This window comes from Oncorhynchus kisutch, linkage group LG12, assembly GCF_002021735.2.
Source record: "Oncorhynchus kisutch isolate 150728-3 linkage group LG12, Okis_V2, whole genome shotgun sequence".
In the NCBI taxonomy this organism is placed as follows: Eukaryota; Metazoa; Chordata; class Actinopteri; order Salmoniformes; family Salmonidae; genus Oncorhynchus; species Oncorhynchus kisutch.
In genome coordinates this window covers 39,358,985-39,377,374 of record NC_034185.2, presented here as the reverse complement: position 1 = coordinate 39,377,374, position 18,390 = coordinate 39,358,985, and the positions used below count along the sequence as shown (strand labels likewise).

Here is an 18,390-nt window from a genome sequence, read left to right as displayed (position 1 = left end):
TGAACATTACTCGTCCTATCGCGTTCAGAGCGCACACTGGACGCTCTGGCCAATAAGTAGAGTTGTACCGAAATTTCTGACCTCACAACTACAGTCAAGCACCCAAGCTACTTTGCTAACATTGGCTAGCTACTTCCAGAAACATAATGAGAGAACACCCCACTCTGACCATTTTACTCGCCCTGGCAGAGCTGGTTAGACTTTTTTCATGTTATCCAGAGTGTTGGTGACTGTAAATGTGCTGCTGGCAACAATTGAATTATGCTTTGTTGCCAACGTTTACTGACACTGGACATATTCAACGGGTGTTGAGTGTTCAAAAATGCATCAGTTATTCTGCACTTTGGCACACTGAGACGAGAGTATTTTTTAAAGAAATGTAGCTAGATAGCTAGCTAGGTAAACAATGAATCCCAACACATGACGCAACGTTAGTTAGCGAGCCAGCCAGCTAACGTTAGCTAGCTAGCTAACAGTACACTTTAACTTGAAATGAAAATACAGTACATTGCCAAAATTAGAGTCTTTTGTTAAGTCATGTAGCTAGCTAGTTAAACAATGGAACATAATCACAACTCATGACGTTACTGTACTATACTCTACTGTAATATGCTGTATTGTACTGTGTTCTACTTAAGTGATAATGCCAGAGAAGCCCGTGTTTGGAGGATATATTGGCACCGGCTTCGAGGGCATTATCACTTTTATACAACGGGTTACCAATATATTCAAATAATTATTGGTCGTTAGTTGTATCGGTTCCGTTCCTAGAGACGCGACCCAGTTGTTCAGTCTTTTTGTTCAGTATTGTAGCGACCCGCACAGACAGCAGTGTGTTATGTGGTAGGCTATTAGTGGGTTGTGTTGTACTTACCAGTGTTCGCGGGGTCCGACATGCCAATCAACCAGCTATGTGCCAATCACGTGGATGCCTGGAATGTTCTGATGCCGGGCATCCTGGTTGGTTGGCTTGTGGGGTATCTTTCATTTATTTGGCGTGGGCTATGGCCAAACAGTAGCTTGTGTGAAGTTGGGTTTATAAACCGTCAATTCGTAAACTCAATCCTCTGTCTGGACAATTGTTCCTTTATGATCTAGTCCGGTCATTACAGTATCTTTGGATGTGACCCAGTCGTTCGTTCTAAATGTTCTATTGTCATACTGGCTGGCAACATTCTTATCCCTTGCTTTATAGCTAGCCAGCTACGGCTAACTTACAGTCACGTCAAAAAGTGCAGCCAAAATAACAGCAAAGTAGCTGCATTTGCATTTGTTTAAGCTGCATTTATTTGGAGACATTCATAACAATGACCTAATGAGGCACAATTAGCCTAGCATAGAAAATGTGCTTACTCATCAGGACACTGTTGTTCAGAGGAGCTAGCCAACAACACAGCTAACACAATCCCGTCAAACTGACAATAGAAAGACTACAAACTAGCTGCACTTTGTTTCATTTAACCTTTCTTCAATTGACATTTCATTGTATATATCCATAGAAATTATGTCAGCTGGTTCATGATTTCGACTGGCTGAGAAACGCTCCCTGCCTGTCTGTCTTATCCCGACTCCCGACACATTCATTACTATAGGACAGCTGGAAATCAAATGTAAATATTGAAACAATGTTGCAAATATTGGAGAGACAGACAGCAAGGTTTATACAAATCTCTGCTGTTGAAAACAAAATGATAGTCTAAAGGAAATGTGAGATAAAGTCTAGATGCTTTTTATAGTGGAGATCAAGTTTATAAATTGCTTGGCTGGGCTGATGAGACAGTGGATTGCGCAGTCAAATGAAACAGAGTAAATAGGCATTTTAATGTCATAGATTTAGCCGGTGGTAACCTGTGGAATAGACACCGGCTGGAATGCGGTTTTAACCAATCTGCATTCATGATTAGACCCACCCATTATATAATGTACTGTACTGTGCTCTACTGTACTGTACCCTACTCTACTGTACTCTACTGTGCGGTACTGTACTCGAGTTTACTCTACTTGAGTTTCTTACAATTTGAGAAAGGGCCCATGGACCAATGTCCTGGTATAAATCTTGGTCTTTGCTCCTGATCCCTATATTACTTACATGGTTTGAGTCACTTTGGTCAACTCTGAGTTCAACTCGGGATAACCGGTACCACGCAAGTGCCTCACCTTTTAGCCAGGTAAATGTATATGGCAATGAATCATTCAGAACTAACCTGCAGGCTAACTCAGGGCTAACTGAGTGTCTGAGCCATTAGTTGAGGACCAATAAAATCATATTCCCTCCCTCTCACAAAGATTGCACCATCATCCCCTTAATTTGGGGAAGATGACTGATGTCTTGGCAATTCTAAAGAGAGACTGTATATTCTTCAAACAACAACCTTTATTGTAAGATTAGCAAAAAATGGAGCAATCAACAATCACTCATAGTTCAGAGTTAAATGCCCAACGAACAGAGTTGGCTCTCAGCTTTTATAGAAAGTCCAACCTCTTTGTCTATGTAGCAGTTAGCAGATGTGTGCAAACAGGGATGGGGAACATGGTTTATGAAAGAAGTTCCAGCAGATAGTACAAATGGGATGTCACATATTGCGGTCGCACCCAGCTCTTATCTGTACGCCCAGACTTATGACTAAATCACACAAGACAAGCCTGCATCAGCAAAACAAAACACTAGCATATAGCAATGGACAATTCTCTAAGTAAAAACAGTATAGTATGTCTAATTTTGTCATTTTTCGTGACATTTCCTCCCTTTTGAGACTAAGTCTCAACCTAATGGAAAGTTACTTACAAGCATTTTCATCAAACAGGCATTACAAACAAAGAGAGTCACACACTCCCAGTATTTTATTGGGTAACAAAATGCCAATGTTTCGGCATCACTGTGCCTTCAAATTACTAGGTGGTTTTATATATGGAGTGTGCGACTTTCTTTGTTTTATAGCTTAAAGTTTATTCCCTGCTAATCAGCACCTCTACACTAAATCATTTTCCCTTGTTGTGCGCCAGTTGATGCTTTTCATCAAACAAGCATTAACATGATTTGGAAAGTGGGATAAGGAAAGACTTCCTTACACTTAGTACATTACAATTGTAAAAGACCTCAGTCATTGAGTTTCAAACCTTCACATAGTGCAGTTCATTCTCAGAAGAGGACAGGGTACATATGAATTAAACATCAGTACATGCTTCATCACCACACACAAGGCAATCACTTAATGTATACCCTCACCCTAGGGTATGAATGTACAGCAATCGTCACCTATCATTTGGCCCACTCTGCAGGAGATGTGATGCTACTACTACAGTGAATGTAGCCTCAGGTTACAAATACATTTGCACATAAATCATTCCATCTAACCCATAACACATTAGTCCCTACCACGAGTCCACTTACAGTACCAGTCTAAAGTTTGGACACACCTACTCAGTCCAAGGTTTTTCTTTATTTTGACCATTTTCTGCATTGTACAATAATAGTGAAGACATCAAAACACATACTAAATCTTGTAGTAACCAAAAAGATTTTATCAAATCAAAATATATTTTATATTTGAGATTCTTCAAAGTAGCCACCCTTTTTCTTGATGACAGCTTTGCACACTCTTGGCATTCTCTCATCCAGCTTCATGAGGTATGCATGAACCTGGAATGCATGTCAATTAACAGGTGTGCCTTGTTAAAAGTTAATTTGTGGAATTTCTTTCCTTCTCAATGCGTTTGAGCCAATCAGTTGTGTTGTGACAAGGTAGGGGTGGTATACAGAAGAGAGCCCTATTTGGTAAAAGACCAAGTCCTTATTATGGCAGGAACAGCTCAAATAAGCAAAGAGAAATGACAGTCCATCATTACTTTAAGACATGAATGTCAGTCAATCTGGAAAATTTCAAGAACTTGAAAGTTTCAAGTGCAGTCGCAAAAACATCAAGTGCCAAGATAAAACTGTCTCTCACGAGGACGGCCACTGTAAAGGAAGACCCAGAGTTTCCTCTGCTGCAGAGGGTAAGTTCATTAGAGTTACCAGCCTCAGATATTGCAGCCCAAATAAATATCACAGAGTTCAAGTAACAGACAAATCTCAACATCAACTGTTAAGAGGAGACTGCGTGAATCAGGCCTTCATGGTTTAATTGCTGCAAATAAACCACTACTAAAGGACACCAATAAAAGTAAGAGACTTGTTGGGCCAAGAAACACGAGCAATGGACATTAGACCGATGGAAATGTGTCCTTTGGTTCCAACCACCATGCCTTTGTGAGATGCAGAGTAGGTGAGTGGATGATCTCTGCGTATGTGATTCCCACCGTGAAGCATGGAGGAGGAGGTGTGATGGTGTGGAGGTGCTTTGCCTGTGACGCTGTCAGTGATTTATTTTGAATTCAAGGCACATTTAACCATCATGGCAACCACAGCATTCTGCAGTGATACGCCATCCCATCTGGTTTGCGCTTAGTCCCACTATCTTTTGTTTTTCAACAGAACAATGACCCAACACATCTCCAGACTGTTTAAGGGCCACTTGACCAAGAAGGATAGTGATGGAGTGCTGCATCAGATGACCTGGCCTCCACAATCACCCGACCTCAACCCATTTCAGATGGTTTGGGATGAGTTGGACCGTAGAGTGAAGGAAAAGCAGCCAACAAGTGATCCGCATATGTGGAAACTCCTTCAAGACTGTTGGAAAAGCATTCCAGGTGAAACTGGTTGAAAGAATGCCAAGAGTGCGCAAAGCTGTCATCGAGGCAAAGGGTGGCTACTTTTTTGGTTACTACATGATTCCATATGTGTTCTTTTGTAATGTTGATGTCTTCACTGTTGTTCTACAATGTAGAAAATAGTCAAACATTTACAAAAACCCTTGAATGAGTAGGTGTGTCCAAACGTTTGACTGGTACTGTATATAGTTATAAACATACTTCAACATGCTCATGTCAATTGTACTGTATTATCCAGAAAGCGATATGTATTGATGCACTTTAACATTAGACTTATGATAACATGGTAAATTGAAACCCCTACTATCACCGTCCCCATAGTAGCGATACAACCCAAATTTATGACCAAATGACAGTCCTTCGTGCTTTACTTTGAGTCTATCACGCAAATGCAAGACCCTCAACTTAGTGGTTTGTTAATGACAGATCGGTGTCTCAATGCATTTCAATCTAAATCACAACAAGCTTCCTAGTGTGTAGACCTCCAAAATAAACATGATACCCCAAATAAACAGTTTAGGGCAACCCTAAATCAATATACAGGCACAGTTGACCACCCCCTTCCTTCCTGGCAATCTTCTTCTGGCATTTCTTCATGTTCTGCTTCAGATAGTGTTTCAGTTCGTCAGTTCGTTTCAAAGTGGATGGCCCTTGATAATGTCTCTCACCCATTTTCCCACCAGTACACCAGCAGCATGAGAAAAGTCTCTCCATGCTCCCTCCACATGGACCCATGTCACACTCGTGAGAGAAAAGACATGAGAGAAAATGCAGTTAATAGCTTCGACTGGATGCTGTGTACAGGTTGTTGGCTTGGACTCAGGTCTCACAGTAGAATTGGTGAAGGGTAGGGTCATAGTGAACACATTTTTCACCAGACGAGAGGAGCGAAGGAAGGATGGAGGAATGGGGTTTATTAGAGAGGAAAGAAAAAACGCTCCAGTAAGGATACAATTAGAGGATAGTGTGAAGGCTGGGTGGGAAGAACAGAATCTAACAGCTCATTAACGTAGCCTAACTGCAAACTGCATAAACTCCCCTGCTAACAACAGCAAACTGACCTAGATACAGTAATGTACCAGTCTCTGTGACCAGGAACCACAACAGCGCACACCGACTGAGATGTTCACAGCAGGGATAATTAACCCTGAGGGACAGAAGTCGCCTCTGTAGTCTAAACCTCCAGTCTGAGTTGTCGTCTTGTTTGTTTCACGCCGTACCCTTTTATTATGGTATTTTCATTCACATTTGGGTGGAATGTTTTGGAATTAAATGATTCCCTCCATGCTTATTCCCTCCCGATTCCGATAATCAGCTGGATTTCCGGAAAACCTGGGTTTTCCAGAAAATGTTCTGTTTCTTTGCAACCCTAATGCTAATATGTCCCATTAGATTAGCATCACAGTCGTTGAGGCCAGGCAGCTGGTTGGCCTTAACATGGACCCTGTGGTCTGTGTGGAGATTGGGGACGACAAGAAGTACACCTCCATGAAGGAGTCCACTAACTGCCCCTACTACAATGAGGTAAGTGCATCTCTCTCTCTCCCGCTCTCCCTCCCCTCCCCTCTCTCTTCTACATTGTGTATAATTGAGTAGAAAAAGCGGGAAGAGAAGCCAGTCTCAGTTCAGAGGCTCCAGCACCAGCCTGGCTGTGTTCAGATCAAAGCCTCTGCTCTGGGCTCAACAGGAATCCTTTCTGCCTTGAGCTATGCACATTACACTCTTCTTTCACGAGAGGGAGGCTGAGCAAAGCGTCAAAGCATTATTCAGTTGGTGTCCTGATCCTGCTAGACATTAGTCTGTAATAATTCCCCTTGTAATTCAATTCAATTCACCCGGACGTGAATGGATTCAGCCAATGCTGAAAGAATGTTAATTTGATCATTGTTGGTTGTATTCGGTTAGTTATTCACCTCAAGCATTAGTGACAGGGGGGGGGGGGGGGGGGGGGGGAACAATACAGTTACAAATCGGGGTATTATTTTGGACGATATATCATGTCGTATTGTTTTGGCAATAACGCAATATTATTATTTATATATTTTTCCTTCATAGCCTGTTCTCCATCTTCTTTCTAAATAGGGACTGTATTTTCAGCACTTTTATTTGCATGGCTGATCAAAACTCATTTTCTCCATGGCTCTCTCTTGTCCCTCTGCACCAGACAAGTGGTGAGCATTATTTATGGATCATCGAATCGCATTGAAATCACTGTATCGAACCGCAATACATATCATATCGGCACATAAGTATCCACATACTGTCCACAATGTCTATACACCACATATACAGTATATATATTCATACTCCGGACTCCAACGCTGCTCATACTAATATTTATTAATTCCATTCATTTACTTTTAGATTAGTGTGTATTGTTTGATATTACTGCACTGTTGGAGCTTGGTAAACTAGCATTTAGTTAGATATTACTGCACTGTTGGAGCTTGGTAAACTAGCATTTAGTTAGATATTACTGCACTGTTGGAGCTTGGTAAACTAGCATTTAGTTAGATATTACTGCACTGTTGGAGCTTGGTAAACTAGCATTTAGTTAGATATTACTGCACTGTTGGAGCTTGGTAAACTAGCATTTAGTTAGATATTACTGCACTGTTGGAGCTTGGTAAACTAGCATTTAGTTAGATATTACTGCACTGTTGGAGCTTGGTAAACTAGCATTTCACTACACCCGCAATTCATGATTCAAAATACACTCCGACATCTGAGCTACCTTTTTTGCAGGTGCATGGTAACAGTTGAATAAGATGACAAAAAAAAGAAGAAATGAAGGCCTTGAGGCCGATACGTAAAGCTTATTAAAGAGCAGTGATACTAGCAAGAGCAGTGTGCGGGTTTCTTTTTCTCTCTCACTACACAAACACATTAACACCTGCTAAATATGCGTACGCAACCAATACAATTTGATTTGCTTTTATAATATCGTATCGTGAGGTCCCTGGCAATTCCCAGCCCTATCAGGCATGTAGAAACGTGTTGTGTGGCACGACCAATGAATCCTTCAGGGGTTGATTCATTCAATTCAACTTTTTAATCTACTAAACTCAATGGAAAGATCATACAATACATGAGTCATTTGAAAGAAAGTAAGGCTACTGTATCTGTCACATCACATTATGCCTTCTCTTCTCCCCACAGTATTTTGTCTTTGACTTCCACGTCCCACCAGATGTCATGTTTGACAAGATCCTGAAGCTCTCAGTAAGTGGCTCTTCTACACACACACAGACGTTCAATCGTTCTCTTTATAGTAACAGACTTTGAGCATGAAATCAACATTTTATCCTTCTCCCACACACTCTTACTCCTTTCTCTCTCCCTCTCCTCTCCTCTCCTCTCCTCTCCTCTCCTCTCCTCTCCTCTCCTCTCCTCTCCTCTCCTCTCCTCTCCTCTCCTCTCCTCTCCTCTCCTCTCCTCTCCTCTCCTCTCCTCTCCTCTCCTCTCCTCTCCTCTCCTCTCCTCTCCTCTCCTCTCTCTCACCAGGTGATCCACTCTAAGAACCTGCTGCGGAGTGGCACCTTAGTTGGAACTTTCAAGCTGGATGTTGGCACAGTCTACTCCCAGCCTGGTAAGTGGTAAGGTCCTGAGACATGGGTGATGTTGATGGTTGCCGTGGTCATATTGAGAATTATTTTAATTCCTGTAAGTGGTTGAAAGAATAATTGATTTTTGGATTGATACTTGTCTGTCACAGAGCACCAATTCTACCACAAGTGGGCCACACTGTCTGACCCTGATGACATCACGGCCGGCTGCAAAGGTTACATCAAGTGTGACATCGCCGTGGTGGGGAAGGGGGACAACATCAAGACTCCCCACAAGGCCAACGAGACGGATGAAGACGACATAGAAGGGTAAGAGAATGTTTTATTCGGGCAATAGAATGTTGTAGAAGGGTTATACAATGTTTAGGGGGGTCAGGGGTTAAATAAAAAAGTCCGGAGAATGTTATCAAGGGGTTACGTTGAGATGAAATCAGGCATACAACTGTTTTTCAACCTTTTGTTTCTGGTCAGGAACCTCCTTCTTCCGGAGGGTGTTCCCTTGGAGAGGCAGTGGGCACGATTCTACGTGAAGATCTACCGCGCTGAGGGCCTTCCCAAGATGAACACCAGCATCATGGCCAACGTTAAGAAGGCCTTCATAGGGGAGAACAGAGACCTGGTGGACCCCTACGTACAAGTGCTCTTCGCCGGACAGAGAGTAGGTCCACTACAGCCACCCACTACTCAGGAGGACCTGACTTCTCCATACCATGAACCTGAAACTGTCTTATTGAAACTGTCTGTTTTATTTCTTTACTTGATAAACAAAAGAGACAAATAGCATTACAAAATGGATCACATTCCCATTATAAATACAGTATACATTTGCATAATATGAGGTGTCAGTGTAAGAGTTGAATGGGTGTCAATCCAGGCGTATGTTGATGTTATTTCCTCCAGGGGAAGACGTCGGTCCAGAAGAGTAGTTATGAGCCGATCTGGAATGAGCAGGTGGTCTTCACTGAGATGTTTCCTCCGCTCTGCAAACGCATGAAGGTCCAGATAAGAGACTCCGACAAAGTCAACGACGTCGCCATAGGAACACACTTCATTGACCTGCGAAAGATCGCCAATGATGGTGACAAAGGTGAGGTCCTATCTGCCCCCAACCATAGCTCAAAAGTAGAATATTGCCAGGGCATCGGGTCAATCCAATCTTATTGTAGCACATGAGTCATTTTGGTAGTCAGTCGTTTTTACCAAGTCATTAGAGGGCTTTGACCCAAATGATTAAAGAAAGTCAACAATGGTTTGCTGCTCCTGCCCAACACCACACAGGCAATAGCCTTTCTCAGGATCCTGTTCTTTGTTGAATTCTCCTGTCATCCTCCATCCCTCCTCTCCTCCCCCAGGGTTCCTGCCCACCATGGGCCCAGCCTGGGTCAACATGTATGGCTCCACCCGCCAGTACACTCTGATGGATGAGCACCAGGACTTGAATGAGGGGCTGGGGGAAGGCGTGTCCTTTAGGGCCCGCCTCCTCATCTCCGTTGCTGTGGAGATCCTGGACACCACCTCCACTGAGATTGTAAGCTCCACCGAGGTGCAGGTGGAGCCTGTCTCTAACATCTCAGAGGTGAGGGCTGATTGGGTGGTGACTATTCATTGGTTGCCATGTATGTCTGAGGTGAGTGCCATTGGCTTTTCCTTTCAAAAGGGAGTGTACATTGGCTGGCTGTCATTGACTCACACCTCACACTGCAGTACTACGTTCAAACTTTCCATTATATTTACCTTACATGACCTTTCTCATCCGCATTAATTCTGATTAGGAGGCATAGGACTATTGGGAGAAACTGCCAAACTATTGAGTATCCCCAAATCTTTTCAGTTAAGATACATAAAACCCTACGTGTCTTCAGCTTTGCCCTTTGACCCTGCCTATGACTTCCTGACCTCGCTGTATACAGTCAGTGGTTAGATGTCTCCATTATGTTGTTATACTGCATTGCATTGACATTATATTGCTGTTAAAGTTGTTAGCTGGCCGTTAGGGAAATCAGTTAGCAGTGTTACCCCAGGCTAAACATTAGCTTTCCCAACTGTCCCCTAGCTGTCTCTTTGTTTAGCTAATGCCTCCCTAATGTCTCCCTTGGGTGCAGTAAGTTGTTCATATCAGTTTGACTATATGCCAGGTGCAGGTGTAGCTACCACCCCTTAGCCTAGAGGAGAGGGAGGGAGAGAGGTGAGAGAGATTAACGAGGCAAACCCTAACGTGCTCAACATCTCAATCAGTACTAAACAATACATTGTTTGATTAAAAAGAGAAACCTGTGTGTCGGTAACTGAGACTGTATTTGTTTATTTAGCATACTGTGTGTGTGTGTGTGAGTTTAAGGTCAAATGGGGGTTGGTTCTACCTTTAATTTGTATTTGGTTGTTTACTTTGTCTTCTTCATTCTGTCGTTCAGAGTGTTACAGGGAAAATAGAGGAATTCTTTCTGTTTGGTTCCTTCCTGGAGGCCACCATGATCGACAGGAAGATCGGCGATAAGCCAATCAGCTTCGAGGTCACAATAGGTAAGTACTACACTCAAGGGTACACAGTAATAACTTGTCATAAGTATTTGTCTAAAAAGAGAGTACTCAATGATTTGTATGTTTGGCATGTAAATAACACAAACAATAACACAACCATAAAATGATACTACTTTATTTTCCCCATTTCCATCTCCCAGGCAACTACGGCAACCAGATAGATGGAGTGAGCAAGCCCTCGGCAGCTAAGAAGAAGAAGAAAGAGGGAGGAGGAGGAGGAGAGAGTGATGAGGAGGAGTCAGAGCTGATCCAGCAGAACTCCAGTGAGGACGAGGCAGATGATGATGGGGACCTGGTGTCTGTGTCCTCCTCCCCACCCATGAAACCTGTCATAACAGACAGGTCAGAGGGGCAGGGGTTCAAGGGTCAGGGGTCATCAGTGGTGGTTTGGTCATGTTCCTTTAGTTCCTCCTGGGTCACCCCTAAAGCCTTAGTTCTGCTTAGAAATATTGTTTTGCTGATGGGGTGTCAGTGTACCACTTGGTCTTCTTTATTCATAGAATAAGATACAGTATGTATACCAAAATACTCTAACATAAGATAATGGAGATCTTTTTTAAATAACATGGTGCACGGTACAGCATGAAAAGAAAGAGAAATATGAAAGAAATCAGTTTCCATTGATCTCATTCTCTGAGGCACTCTGATAATGTCAACTCTCTTCCTCTCCCCTGTCAGATAAGAGTTGATAGGATCACATCTGTTCTACACAGCCTAGAAAAGGTTGTTTAATTTGATTTGAGCCCAACTTTAGGAACTACTTCCACCTGCCCTACTTTGAGAAGAAGCCGTGTATCTACATCAAGAGCTGGTGGCAGGACCAGAGGAGAAGACTTTACAACTCCAACATCATGGACAAGATCGCTGACAAACTGGTCAGTAATCACTCATGTTGAATGTGCACCATTGTGCAGGATAATATGTTAATTCATCCCAAATAACTCAAGGTATTACATTCTTAGAAAAAGGGGTTCCAAAAATGGTTATTTGGCTGTCCCCATAGGAGAACCCTTTTTTGGTTCCAGGAAGAACCCTTTTTGGTTCCACATAGAACCCTTTTGGGTTCCATGTAGAACCCTCTGTGGAAAGGGTACTACATGGAACCCAAAAGGGTTCTTCAAAGTGTTTTCCTATGGGAACAGCCGAAGAACCCTTTAAAGTGCTCGATGGCACCTTTTTTTCTAAGAGTATATTGTATCTGATGCCCTTGTTTGTGTGTTGTGTCTGACAGGAGGAGGGTCTGAATGATGTGCAGGAGATCATCAAGACAGAGACAGCCTATCCAGAGCGCAGACTCAGAGGGGTGCTGGAGGAACTCAGCACTGGCTGCAAGTGAGATAACATTACTGCTATGACAACCATAATCAATTCAGAACTACTTGTTTATTTTTTTTACCTTTGACTCTACATTGTTGGAAAAAGGACCTGCAAGTAAGCCTTTCACTGTTAGTCTACACCTGTTGTTTAGTACGTATTTGACAAATAGCATTTGATTTGATTTTGATTTGATCCTATTATGCAAAGTATCTTCTTTAAGTGTCTCTGTGTCTTCACTTTCAGTCGTTTCGTCACTTTGGCCAACAAGGACCAGAACCAGGCAGGCAGAACCAAACTGGACAAAGAGAGACTCAAGTCCTGCATGAGAGAGATGGTACAGCGCTGCTCTGAGAGAGTGATGGAGAGAGTTGCTATGGTTATGGATCTATCCTTATGCAGCAGAGGGTGGGAATGTGTATAATGTCATGTCCTTCTCTATAGGAGAGCATGGGCCAGCAGGCCAAGCTGATTCGCTCCCAGGTGAAGAGGAACACAGTGAGAGACAAACTGAAGATGGTTCAGAACTTCCTGCACAGGCTACGTTTCCTTGCCGACGAGGTACAGATTCTGTTACACTCAACTTTATTTATAACACATTCCAGGTGCATCGACAGAGCAATTGATAGAGAGAGCACAGGCAACCTCAGAAAAACATTCAGCAACCTCCCGCCAGTGGATCCTAACTCTCCCTTATATAAAACACTAGCATAATAATAACAAATCGCTTTGTACAGTTAAGAGCACCACTGTGAACTAATAAACTGTACACTCATAAAATGCCCTTCACTGTTGAAATAGTGTGCGTCCTTGTGGATATCAATGTCATTTATGTTACCCCCAGGAATTTCAGCCTGTATTGACCACTCGGTGGGTGTCAATAACACTTTGAACCTGTATCCCCTGTGCCCTCCAGCCCCAGCACAGTATCCCAGATGTGTTTGTATGGATGATGAGTAGCAACAAGCGTATCGCCTACGCCCGCATCCCCTCCAAAGACATCCTCTACTCCATCGTAGACGAGGAGACGGGCAGGGACTGTGGCAAGGTCAAAGCTGTCTTCCTCAGGGTAGGTGAAGCTTCTGTGGTTCTCTCCACCCTCTACTTCTTCTTCCAGGGATGCCTGCATGACACAATCAAGGCAGGAGCATTGGAAACACACAAATAAAAGTACCACAAACACACTCGGGAAAAAAAACAACAACACATCCCTCAGTAAAGCGTTCCTCTAACGACACTGCGTGATTGCCAGAAAGGCACCAACGCGTCCAACTGTAGGGTATTGCGAAGAATATTTATGTAAGTTAGGTACAACATTTTAAGAGTGACCGGGTACGGTCTCTCGTACAGGTTAGTAACAATGTTAGGTAATGTGGCTGTTTTTGCAAAAAGGGATTTATAAATGTACAGAATGCAGTGTCAGAGAGGGCCAGCCTACTTTCTGGTAGAGAATGAAGTGATGAGTGCAAAACCTGTGATAAAATAATGAGCTGATGAAAGTCAATTTACGTTAACGTTTGCTGTTGTATGTCTGTGACGTTGCGTCTCCAGAACCCAAGCTAAGATGAAAATATACCTGATGAAAGTTACAAAAATGTCCCTGTAACGTCGCTGTAACGTTTTTGTCCCCAGCTGCCTGGTAAGAAGGGGTTTGGTCCAGCCGGGTGGACAGTGCAGGCTAAGATGGAGATGTACCTGTGGCTGGGCCTCAACAAACAAAGGAAGGACTTCCTGTCTGGCCTGCCCAACGGCTTTGAAGAGAACAAGGCTCCCAGGACAGGCTCGTGTCTGCAGTCTTTACCCCCTATCAGTCTGGTTTATAACAGTAAGTCTGTCTACAATCTACAATCGACCCCTACAGGACTGTATACTGTAGCTAAAGTAGGTAAGTACCCACTGGGCACACACTGGTTGAATCAACATTGAACCAATGTGGAATAGACGTTGAATTGACGTGTCCAGTGGGTAGTTGCTTTAAAAGCCAAGTTTTATAGTTACACATTCCCTCTACCCATTTATTGAAGTACGTACTCAAGTGTTGGTGGCTCACAACTGTGTATGTTGTCTCATCTCTGTGTCCTCTCTCTGCTCTCCTGTGTATCTGAGTGTTGTCTCATCTCTGTGTCCTCTCTCTGCTCTCCTGTGTATCTGAGTGTTGTCTCATCTCTGTGTTCTCTCTCTGCTCTCCTGTGTATGTGAACGTTGTCTCATCTCTGTGTCCTCTCTCTGCTCTCCTGTGTATCTGAGTGTTGTCTCATCTCTGTGTCCTCTCTCTGCTCTCCTGTGTATCTGAGTGTTGTCTCATCTCTGTGTCCTCTCTCTGCCCTCCTGTGAATCTGAGTGTTGTCTCATCTCTGTGTCCTCTCTCTGCTCTCCTGTGTATCTGAGTGTTGTCTCATCTCTGTGTCCTCTCTCTGCTCTCCTGTGTATGTGAGTGTTGTCTCATCTCTGTGTCCTCTCTCTGCTCTCCTGTGTATGTGAACGTTGTCTCATCTCTGTGTTCTCTCTCTGCTCTCCTGTGTATCTGAGCGTTGTCTCATCTCTGTGCCCTCTCTCTGCTCTCCTGTGTATGTGAGTGTTGTCTCATCTCTGTGTCCTCTCTCTGCTCTCCTGTGTATCTGAGTGTTGTCTCATCTCTGTGTCCTCTCTCTGCTCTCCTGTGTATCTGAGTGTTGTCTCATCTCTGTGTCCTCTCTCTGCTCTCCTGTGTATGTGAACGTTGTCTCATCTCTGTGTTCTCTCTCTGCTCTCCTGTGTACCTGAGTGTTGTCTCATCTCTGTGTCCTCTCTCTGCTCTCCTGTGTATGTGAACATTGTCTCATCTCTGTGTTCTCTCTCTGCTCTCCTGTGTATCTGAGTGTTGTCTCATCTCTGTGTCCTCTCTCTGCTCTCCTGTGTATGTGAGCGTTGTCTCATCTCTGTGTCCTCTCTCTGCTCTCCTGTGTATCTGAGTGTTGTCTCATCTCTGTGTCCTCTCTCTGCTCTCCTGTGTATGTGAGTGTTGTCTCATCTCTGTGTCATCTCTCTGCTCTTCTGTGTATCTGAGTGTTGTCTCATCTCTGTGCCCTCTCTCTGCTCTCCTGTGTATGTGAGTGTTGCCTCATCTCTGTGTCATCTCTCTGCTCTCCTCTGTATCTGAGTGGTGTCTCATCTCTGTGTCCTCTCTCTGCTCTCCTGTGTATCTGAGTGTTGTCTCATCTCTGTGTCCTCTCTCTGCTCTCCTGTGTATCTGAGTGGTGTCTCATCTCTGTGTCCTCTCTTTACTCTCCTGTGTATCTGAGTGTTGTCTCATCTCTGTGTCCTCTCTCTGCTCTCCTGTGTATGTGAACGTTGTCTCATCTCTGTGTCCTCTCTCTGCTCTCCTGTGTATGTGAGCGTTGTCTCATCTCTGTGTCCTCTCTCTGGGCTGAAGTGAAGCAGGTATTCCAGCTGAGGGCTCACATGTACCAGGCCAGGAGTCTGTTTGCTGCAGACAGCAGTGGCCTGTCAGACCCCTTCGCCAGGGTCTTCTTCTCCACACACAGCCAGGTCACTGAGGTAAGAGAGAGGGTGTGCGTGAGTGTGTGCGTGAGTGTGTGCTGGTGTGAGTTTTTAAACTTTTATTTAAGAAATATTTTTCAAGAGAGACCTGTTGTGTGTTTCTAGGTCCTGAGTGAGACTCTGTGCCCTACGTGGGATCAGCTGCTGGTGTTTGATGATGTTGAGCTGTTCGGGGAGGCCAGCGAGCTACGAGACGACCCACCTATCATTGTGGTAGAGGTCTACGACCAGGACACTGTGGTACGACCCTAGAGATAGAGGGAGAGGGGGGACCTATCATTGTGGTAGAGGTCTATCTATACCCATAGAGAAGCAATTGTTTTGTGGGATTCAAAGGATACAAGGATTCAAAGTACTGTGAGATCTGTGATCCCAACACGGTGTTTGTCCATGTGTCCTGACTGTGTATCTGTTCTTGTCTTCATTTACCATGTTCCTCCTGTACCTCCTCATGTGGTGGATGCTGTTGGGGCTAAGTAGAGTGTGAACGCTTGAAGTAGCGCCTCTCCTGCTTTGGGCTTCTGTTTGCGTAGCAATGTAGCTAGTTAGCGGAGTCATACAAGAGGCAGGACAGGCTATTTTGAAAGGCCCTTCCCAAACTAGGTTTACCATCTGTCCATGACGTAGCCATAAGCATGGTCCTCTTGCATTCCTCCGGTAGTGATTGACGTTAGTAGTTGTAGACACGGTTGTGTTTGACAGCTGAAACAGTAGTTGATTAGTTTGGTTAAAGTGTTTACTCTAATAGTCATGCATGCTTCTCATAAACTGATGGAACCCATAGGGGTATGGCCCCTAGTAGGACTTCTTTAAGTATTTTGTTAGTCTTACAGTCGCATCTTCTCTGAATAGTCCCCGCTTTTTACACTGTTTTCAGCATTACCTCTGTGCTTACACTGACCCCCAGTGGACATGACAGGAAGTACACCCCAGAAACGTTTCTAACTTTGTTTTTCTTTCTACCGTTGGTGGCATCCAGGGCAAGGCAGAGTTCATTGGTCGTACGTTTGCTAAGCCCATCACTAAGATGTGTGACGAGCACTACGGACCCCCGAGGTTCCCCCCTCAGCTAGAGTACTACCAGATCTACCGTGGTAACTCTACCGCCGGTGACCTACTGGCTGCCTTCGAGCTGCTACAGGTATGCTGATCACACATGCACGCACATAGACACATGTGAACACACACACACACACGCACTCTAGGAAACTAACACATAACAAGGACACACTGAGAGCATGCCAGCGACAAGCATGAAAAGAGTTTAAAAATACACACCCGACGCACAAGCAAGAAGTTATTGGACAAATGAATCACGTAGAGAGTGATCTTCTACCGATTTACTAAATGCGTGGAATATGCAACTACTGAACAGTCATGCACACCCTTACGCACGGAACACAGTCACTAGCTAACTCTTCAGCAAATCTAGAAAAGAAAGGTCTCTCTCTCTCTCTGTCTTTCCTTTTCTTCATCTGCCTGTTGTCCATTTCCATTTCATCTAATTGTCTGTTCTCCCACATTTATGTGTCCTCCTCTCCTTCTTCCTCTATGCCTGTTCTCCCCTACTCCCACCATCTCCTAATCCCACGTCCACCCTGTGGTCCCTTGACCCTCCTTCCTCCTCTTTTCTCCCTCTGTCCCTCACTGAACCTCGCCCTACGACCCCCTACGTTGTGCCCTCCAACCTACATACTCCGGTATCCTGCCCCTGCTCTGCAGATTCCCTATGACCATGAGGAGATCAGGAGGGCTCTGATTGCTGTCCATGACTTTGCAGTTCCTCAGATTAAGGTGCTCTTTTCACTCTTCTGCCCATCCCTCTATGGTCACTCTCTGGTTCTCACTCTAAATGTTCTTCTGCCAATGGAAGCTGGTGGGAGGAGATATAGGAGGACAGGCTCATTGTAACACCTGGAATGGAATTAATGAAACGTATCAAACTCATTAATTATATAGAAACCACATGTTTGACTCAATTCCATTTATTCCATTCTAGCCATGACAATGAGCCTGTCCTATAGCTCATCCCACCAGCCTCCTCCGTCTTCTGCTATGTTTTATTCTATAAAGGTGCTTTTCTCCCTTTCTGGCCCATCCATCCCTATTCAGTGTCTTGCTCTGTAACGATTCTCTCTAACGTCTGTACCTCTGCAAAACTAGGAAGAGAATCCAGGCCAAACTAGGAAGCCAAACTAAAAACTTCAGACAAACTAAGTCCTAAGTCCAAAGACTAAGTTTCAACAGCTTCAGTTGGGTCACTTTTATCTCGGAATACTGATGCTGACTGTGTTGTATATCAATTTGTACATTTCTACATGTATAATGTTTTTCTGTTTTTTTTTCTACTTAGTGACAGTTGTTTTGTTTGTTTTCTTTGTTGATTTTTTTTAACCCAGTATTTCCAGCATTATCCACTAGGTTTGCTGCTGGTCCTCTCTAATGGACTTGAAAGATGTACCGTAGCTAAAAATGGGTCAATTAGGGGCAGTTTAAGGGGAGATAATAGTATAATGGTTAAGGTGTTGGCTTGACAGGCTTGATAGTCACTGGACCCGGGTTCGAGTCCCGGCAGGGGATACCCCCAAATCACTTATAACATACTTCCATGGTTGGTTTCAATTACTCTCCCCTTAACCTGCCCCTAATTGACCCCTTTTTAGCACCAACTTCCGAGTCCATTAGAGAGGATCAGCTTGAGCAATGTAAGGTGTAGAAT

At 43.9% G+C, this 18,390-nt stretch overlaps 1 protein-coding gene across 10 annotated transcripts in view; it reads left to right on the top strand.

Moving 5' to 3' along the window:
* LOC109900988 (otoferlin) overlaps positions 1 to 18,390 on the top strand; it is a 132,758-nt gene that overhangs the window by 94,088 nt on the left and 20,280 nt on the right. For 7 of the 10 annotated variants that reach the window (XM_031837536.1, XM_031837534.1, XM_031837530.1 and 4 more), the window contains 19 exons: positions 6,106 to 6,237; positions 7,873 to 7,935; positions 8,218 to 8,302; positions 8,429 to 8,588; positions 8,751 to 8,937; positions 9,180 to 9,366; positions 9,632 to 9,855; positions 10,691 to 10,799; positions 10,958 to 11,159; positions 11,572 to 11,692; positions 12,049 to 12,149; positions 12,378 to 12,468; positions 12,576 to 12,692; positions 13,048 to 13,200; positions 13,764 to 13,956; positions 15,544 to 15,668; positions 15,777 to 15,911; positions 16,651 to 16,812; positions 17,394 to 17,465. In XM_031837536.1, the coding sequence (XP_031693396.1) occupies positions 6,106 to 6,237; positions 7,873 to 7,935; positions 8,218 to 8,302; positions 8,429 to 8,588; positions 8,751 to 8,937; positions 9,180 to 9,366; positions 9,632 to 9,855; positions 10,691 to 10,799; positions 10,958 to 11,159; positions 11,572 to 11,692; positions 12,049 to 12,149; positions 12,378 to 12,468; positions 12,576 to 12,692; positions 13,048 to 13,200; positions 13,764 to 13,956; positions 15,544 to 15,668; positions 15,777 to 15,911; positions 16,651 to 16,812; positions 17,394 to 17,465 (2,619 nt within the window). The remainder of the gene's footprint in view (positions 1 to 6,105; positions 6,238 to 7,872; positions 7,936 to 8,217; positions 8,303 to 8,428; positions 8,589 to 8,750; positions 8,938 to 9,179; positions 9,367 to 9,631; positions 9,856 to 10,690; positions 10,800 to 10,957; positions 11,160 to 11,571; positions 11,693 to 12,048; positions 12,150 to 12,377; positions 12,469 to 12,575; positions 12,693 to 13,047; positions 13,201 to 13,763; positions 13,957 to 15,543; positions 15,669 to 15,776; positions 15,912 to 16,650; positions 16,813 to 17,393; positions 17,466 to 18,390) is intronic. The other 3 variants (XM_031837538.1, XM_031837533.1, XM_031837540.1) reach the window with 1 other exon arrangement.